The 6964-nt window shown below is 58.7% G+C and overlaps 1 protein-coding gene across 1 annotated transcript in view; it reads right to left on the reverse strand.

Moving 5' to 3' along the window:
• The window catches only part of PHLDB1 (pleckstrin homology like domain family B member 1), a 41204-nt gene that overhangs the window by 34084 nt on the left and 156 nt on the right, over positions 1-6964 (reverse strand). The window contains 3 exon segments of the mRNA XM_015560637.1: positions 4088-4258; positions 5163-5286; positions 6191-6278. Coding sequence (XP_015416123.1) covers positions 4088-4258; positions 5163-5286; positions 6191-6250 — 355 coding nt within the window. The 5' untranslated portion in view covers positions 6251-6278.

The raw sequence follows: 6964 nt of genomic DNA on the forward strand, positions 1-6964 counted from the left end.
GCAGCTCCTCGCCCAGCCCGGCCAGACCCAGGCGCTGCCCCTTCCCAGCCCGCCCGCCCCTGGCTCCTCCCAACCGCAGCCAACCGCCCGCCGGCGGCGCCTGGGGAGCCCCTGGAGGCCGAGGTTCGGGCCTCTGGACAGCAGGAGCTCGGGGGACACACTGTCTCTCAGACGCGCCATGTCAGGCTCACAGCCTGCACCCTTGCTCTCAGACGCACACCCACACTCGCCCAGGCCCAGGCGCCACGCTGACACTCCGCTCGCACCGCCTCTTAACTGCTCGCTCAGCCCCTGGAGACACTGAAATCAAAGGTCACCGCCTCGGAGGATCACCAAGCAGTGTTCCCACCTGCTGAGCCCTGCCCACCGCCACACCACTCACACTCACACGCTCACAGCACACACTACGTTCATATGCACTCACATGCACACACTACGCTCACACCCACACACTACGCTCATATGCACTCACATGCACACACTATGCTCACACCCACACACTACACTCACGCACTCATACTCACACACTACACTTGCATACACACACACTACACTCATATGCACTCACATGCACACACTATGCTTACACTCACACTACACTCAAACACTCATACACGCTCACACTACACTCACACGCTCACACACATGCATGCGCTCACATGTGCACGTGTCTGATTCCCTTTCTGAAGGAAGAAGGAAGGACCATGTAGGGTCAAATGCACAGAAAGGGAAGCCTTTAAACATCTCCGCAGGAAGAGTGACTCATCTGTCTGGAAACTGTGATGGCCAGAGGGGCAGACCCAGGCGACTGGGAGGGTGCCCGCTGCGGGAGAAAGAGGGAGGAGGCAGGCACAAGAAGTGGGGAGCTCCCAGCCTTCCCTTTTCCTCTTCTCCCTTTGAGCTTCATGAGTCAAGATCTTTATCAGTTGGAGACTTCAATCCCATTTCACAGAAGGAATAACTGACCACTGGGTGGGAGAGGGAAAGGCTCAATGTCCTGGAGCCCAGAGGGAGGCGGCGAGATAACCCAGGAGTGTGGTTCCCCAGCCATGTCCCAGGCTGCCGCCCAGGCCGGCCTCACACAGGCCCCTGCCCAGCAGTGAGGGTCGTAGGGAGGGAAGGAGACGGGGAGACACGGCTGGGCTGCAGCAAAGCTGGGAGTGGCTGGGGCCCTGCTGTCCAGCCTGGCCCTGAGTGTGTGGCTTCCGAGGGGCTCCCCTCCTCTGTCTCCTCACAGACCTTTCATGTGGCCTGGCCCTGGGTCCCAGGGTAGGGCAGCCTAGCCCCAGATGGAGATCCCTCCTCGTTTCCTGGTCCTATTCCCAGCTCCACCTCCTGCTCTGCAGAGAAGAGGACAGTATAGGATGTGCCCAACTTCCCGGGGAATGGGAGTGGAGTCAGGATCTTCCTGGCTCCCTCACTCCAGGCTCCCATGTCCAAAGCTCTGGCTAAAGGCTGGCATCTGCTTTCTGCTCACCACCCCCACCCGTGGCCCAGGCATACTCCTGCTGGGAGAGCCTGTCCCTGCCATGTCTGCCAGGCATGGTGTGTGCCACCCTACATAGCTGGGCACAGTGCCCAGAATGATGCACCTCAGGCCTGGCCCAGCCAGAGCGGGCTCCTTGTTATTTCTAGGGTAGCCTCTCTTTTTCAAAGATGAGGGTACCCTCACCAAGGCTAGATTGGGGAACAAACAGGGAAATGATCCTCTTGCACATACACCCATATAGGCATGTGGCCAGCGGGTCCTCACATACACACAGGAACATACACATGGACACTTTGGTGCCATCTGTCCCAAGTTCACTCCTGCTCCCCACTGAACACCCTCATCTATAAACACAAGGAAAGACACAAACACAGAGCTACATAAGCCCAGAGCCACAAACATCCGGAGATACATAAACACACCCCAGTTACACAGACACACAGAGAACATGTCCACCCCCGAGCCGCCCAGTTTCCAGGGAAACGCACTCCCAAGAATGTCCGGAGTGGGGCCGGGCAGGGCGGGCTGGGTGCCTTGCTCCAGAGATGAGACAAGGAAACCCTCAGCGCCTGGAGCCCGGGGAGGGGGTGCTGGGGAGAAGAACACCCATTCCTTTGTGCCTCTGCCGCCCCCTCCCCCGGCTGCCCAGCTCCTGGACAGGCAAGCCTGGACAAGAGGGCTGTAGGGATGGGGGGAGCAAAAGGGAAGGGGGTTGGGGTCAGAAGAGAGTGGGAGGGTATATAATTGGCAGGGTAGGCTTTTGGCTACAGAAGAGTTGGGGGTCATGGGGGTCACAGGAAATGCCTGAGAATTCCATCTTGGCCCAGGCCCTCCCTCCTCTCAGGAAACTAAATGAGGCACTGGCCAGACGGGGCCTCCGTTCCTCACCCTGCTCACCACACAGGGGGATGTTCTTGCCCATGACTGTGAGGGGTTGGGAGCTGGGGAGCAAGGGCTGGGCTTTCTCTCGCCTCCTCCGAGCTCTGCTCCTGCCTCCCCTTGCTGCTCGGTCTCACTTCCATGCACCCAGGTCTTGGGAAGATGCTCGCTCTCGTTGAGACTGAAGACTATCGGACGGCATCACCCCCAAAGTCCCAATTCATGGGCTCCTCCTCTCATCCAGAGTCAGACAGCGGAAGCCCGGAAGGAGACAAGGCTTGCCTGCTGCTGCTGCTGCTGGGCCTGCCTCCCGAAGTCACCGTCCCCCCAGCACACTCCCAAGGGCAGGGAGAAGGGAGGAGGGCCAGGTTGGGCCTCCTGGGTCAGCTGTGAGGGGAGGGGCATTTAGAGACCCTGCGGAGGGGGCACAGAGGAGAGAGGGGCACAGTGGGGTTCCACTGCAAAGGAGCTTCCAGCTGGTCAGAGGGGAGAGTCCCCAGAAAGTGGTTCCAGGACACCAGTCCTGCTCAGAGCCAGGTCAGCCAAAGCTCACAGCCTCCTGCGAACCCCACCTCTACCCCATCCACATCTGCTTTTCTCATTCCCTTTCACTGATGCCCAGGGCAAACACACTGGTTCTGTCCAAGTGCCACCTGGGCCAACCCCTTCCTGGTCTGCTGGTCACCATAGTAACTGGGGCCCAGTTTCCAAAGCCAGCTCACACAAAGAATGGCCTATTGCTTTGGGAAGCAGGGTGCTAACCATATTCATGACCCCAAAGCTACTGTCAACATTTTTTTTCTTTTTTGGTATTGTTCTTAATCCTCACCTGAGGATACTTTTTCTTTTTCTTTTTTTAAAATATATTTTATTGATTTTTTACAGAGAGGAAAGGAGATGGGTAGAGAGTTAGAAACATCGATCAGCTGCCTCCTGCAGACCCCCTACTGGGGATGTGCCTGCAACCCAGGTACATGCCCTTGATGGAAATGGAACCTGGGACCCTTGAGTCCACAGGCTGACGCTCTATCCACTGAGCCAAACCGGCCAGGGCTGAGGATACTTTTTCATTGATTTTTAGAGAGAGTGGAAGGGAGACGGAGAGACAGAGAGAAACGTCAATGAGAGAGAGACATGTTGAATGGCTGCCTCCTGCACGTGCCCCCCCTGGGGCTGGAGCCTGCAACTGAAGTACGTGCCCTTGACGGGATTCGAACCTGGGACCCTGTAGTCCGCAGGCTGATGCTCTATCCACTAAGCCAGACTGCCTAGGGGACATTTTTTAATAGGAGTGGGCATGTCCCCAGATTTCGCCTTCCCCATCCCTGTCGGGGGGTGTCCTCCTCTCCCCACCTCTCCAGCTTTCCAGAGCACAGCTCCCTCTGGCATCGGGACAGTGCCATTGTGCCCCCACGCTGCCCCGAAGGCTCTCGCCTAACAACCACTAGCGACCACCACCAGGCTCCCCATGCCCTGCGATCGCCGGAACGGGAGGGCGGAGGGAGGGAGGGTGAGGGTGGCCAGAGGAGAAAAGCAGGATGAAGACAAATCTGGCTGCCAGAGTCGGGGTCTGGGCTGTTGTTCGGGCACATCAGATGCGGTTGAACACCCCACCTCCAACAGGGCAGTTACCATGGCAACCACCCTGCAGGCTTCCCCTGCACCTGTCACGCACAAGCTTTTAAACCAGGACCCCCTCTGCTAGGAGGTGTCACTTACCCTGAGTGAGCCGGGTGGGCTGCCGGACAGGGAGCCCGTCAATGGCACAGGCATTGCCACACGGGTAGAGGGTGAGGGTGCCCCGCAGGTTCTCTATGTAGCAGTGTTCGGGAGCCAGGCCCGGCCCCTGCAGGGCAATGTCCTTGGCCGCAGAGCCAATCACTGTTCTCCCTAAAGACAGGAGGCAAACTGAGTCAGAGGGTTTGCCCAGCCCCAGAAGGCAGACAGGGCAAGGAGGACGGTGAAGGAAATGGGCTTCCGCCTCCTACTCCAGGAAGGGTCCCTGCCCCGCCGCCCCTTTGGCCCCTTTGCCTGGGGAAAGTCTGTGGCAGGAGCTCTTCTCAGGCAGAGAAAAGTCTGGACCAAAGATGGGACCCAGACCCCACGCCGAGCAGAGAAGGGCACTTCTTTCCTGCACACCCTCCTGAGGCACCCGCCCCCACCCCGCTGGTCATCTCCTTCATCATCCTCCCCTCTCTTCTCTTCTACGTATCCTTCTGTCCCTCCTTCTGTCACCTGCAGCCCTTGCCCTCCCTCCCTCCCTCCCTCTCCAGCACGGCCTCTCCCCTCACTGCTTCTGCCTGCTCAGACCCTCCCCTGGCAGAGCCCCCAGGCCTGGTATTTGCAGAATGTGGGGAATGTCGCATCACCCAGGCAACCAGTGCAACCAGGAGGGAAGAGGACGCTGAGATGTGCAGGGCTGTGCCAGGGCCTTATCTTGCATGGGAGCTCTGCCCCTACTTCCATCTCTCCCTCTGCACCGGTGCCTGCTCCCATGCCAGGCACCGCCCAGGAGTGGCCCCTCGCTTCTGGGCCATCCTGGCTGCCCAGAGCACTGTGCTCTCCTGTTTCAGCGCACGCCTCCTGTGTCTGAAGGGATCGCTAATCCTTGTCATGGAGCCAGGTTATCAACCAGAGGGGGCAGGCGTCTGGGAGGCAGAGGCCAGGGAAGCAAACTGGGGGGTGGCACTGCCTCCCATCTGGGGGAGCTGACCACTGCCAGCAGACAGTAGAAGGGCTCCAGCACATGCCTGGGCCCAGGGCAGGGATGTACGGACAGAGGGGCCTGACTTACCTTCCTCCAGCGGCACCAGGGTGATCGCTGTGCTGAGCCGCCCGCTGCCCAGGCTCACTAGGTGGGGCTTGTCCGTCTGCACCTTCAGCCCTTTGCCCGTCTCAATCAGGTCCAAGGGGCCTTTCTGCGGGCCGGGTGGGCGGGAGGTGAGAGCCAGGCCAGACCTCAGCGCCCAGCCACACTCCCTCCAGCCCCCTCACTGGCCTCGCTCTCTCCAAGGACTCTGAGGTGGGAGCGGGTTAGCACACAATCGTGCACAGAGCACTATTCCGCCAAAGTGTCAGGAGATCCGAATCTAGGCCACTAGCTCGTCCCACCAGATTTATCTCAAGTCTTGGCTTACCTGCCCCTTTTGTCTATTAAGACAGAAACACGGAGAAAGTAAGGGGAGTGGGGAGGCCCTGGGTGAGAGGAGCGGGTACTGGAGAGGAGGGCCAATCAGGGCTTGTCCGGCATGCCCTGCCTCAGTGGATAGAGCATCAGCCTGCAGACCAATGGGTCCTGGGTTCGATTCTGTCCAAGGGCACATGCCTTGGTTGCAGTCTCCTCCCCAGCCCTGGCCCTGGTCAGGGTGCATGCAGGAGGCAACCAATCGATGTGTTTCTCTCACATCGATGTTTCTCTCTGTCTCTCCCTCTCTCTTTCACTCTCTCTAAAAGAACAATGGAAAAATATCCTTGGGTGAGGATTAACAGGGGAAAAAAAGGTAAGTTCACAGACTTGTCTGTGGCAATCCACTTGGCCAGCGCTTGTCTCGGTTAAACTAAATCACGCGAGGGCAGAGGCGGGATTAAGGAGGGAAATACAGCTCAGAGTCCAACTGAAAACGCTTCCTGGCTTTCAAAGGGTATTTTCTGGGTAAACCCATTAACCCGGTTCAGATAAAGACTTGGCTGTTGATAGGCTCGGGCCGTGGGAAGCGAGAGAGGAACTGCTGTTCTCATTCTTGGGCCGGGACCACGGGTGGACAGAGGAGCCGAACTCATCTTCACCAACAGCCCTCTTGCCCCAGGGCCGACCCAGCTCACCTGCACCATTGCTGGGGTCTTGCATCCAGGGCCCACCTGGTTCCTGGTGAGCGTGTCCATGGTCTTGATCTCTCGATCTCTCGAGCTCCTGGGGACACAGCAGACAGCAGGGGAGGTGGAGGCAGGGCAGGAAAGGGGAAGGGGCAGGCTCTGGGGCGGGCTCTGTGGCGAGCGGCACAGCCACCAGCCACTGTCACTCCCAGCTCCTGATGCTGCAGGAGACGCGGGGGAGGCAGTGCATCTCCAGCCACAGCAGGGCTCCCGCCCAACACCAGGCCTGCCCTTGCCCCCCGGAACCACAGAAAGCCCTAGAAGGCCCAGCCTGCATTTCTGTACTTCCCTACCGCAGACACCCAGCACCAGGTTGTGGCCGCTGAGGACCCTCAGACACGGGAGCTGAAGCAGGGTGGGGAAATCTACCCGAGTGGGAGCAGGGGAACCCAAGGAGCCCCTCCCAGGACGCTGGCAGCCAGAGGGCACCAGGGGGGCAGCAGGGCTGAGCTGGAGCTCCCCCCTTTCTTCTCCTTTTGTCTCTTTTCCCAGGTGGCCTCATTAGGATCTTTTCTCTTTCTTTTTTCTTTTTTTTAACTTTTATTTATTGATTTGAGGGAGAGGAAGGAAGAGAGAGAAATAGAGAGAGAAAAAGAGAGAGAGAGGCAGGGAGGGAGAGAGAAAGAGAGAGAGAGAGGCAGGGAGGGAAGGAGAAAGAGAGAGAGGGAGGGAGGGAGGGAGAGAGAGAGAGAGAGAGAGAGAGAGAGACATGTGTGTGAGAGC

Source organism: Myotis davidii, unplaced genomic scaffold, assembly GCF_000327345.1.
Source record: "Myotis davidii unplaced genomic scaffold, ASM32734v1 scaffold355, whole genome shotgun sequence".
NCBI lineage: Eukaryota > Metazoa > Chordata > Mammalia > Chiroptera > Vespertilionidae > Myotis > Myotis davidii.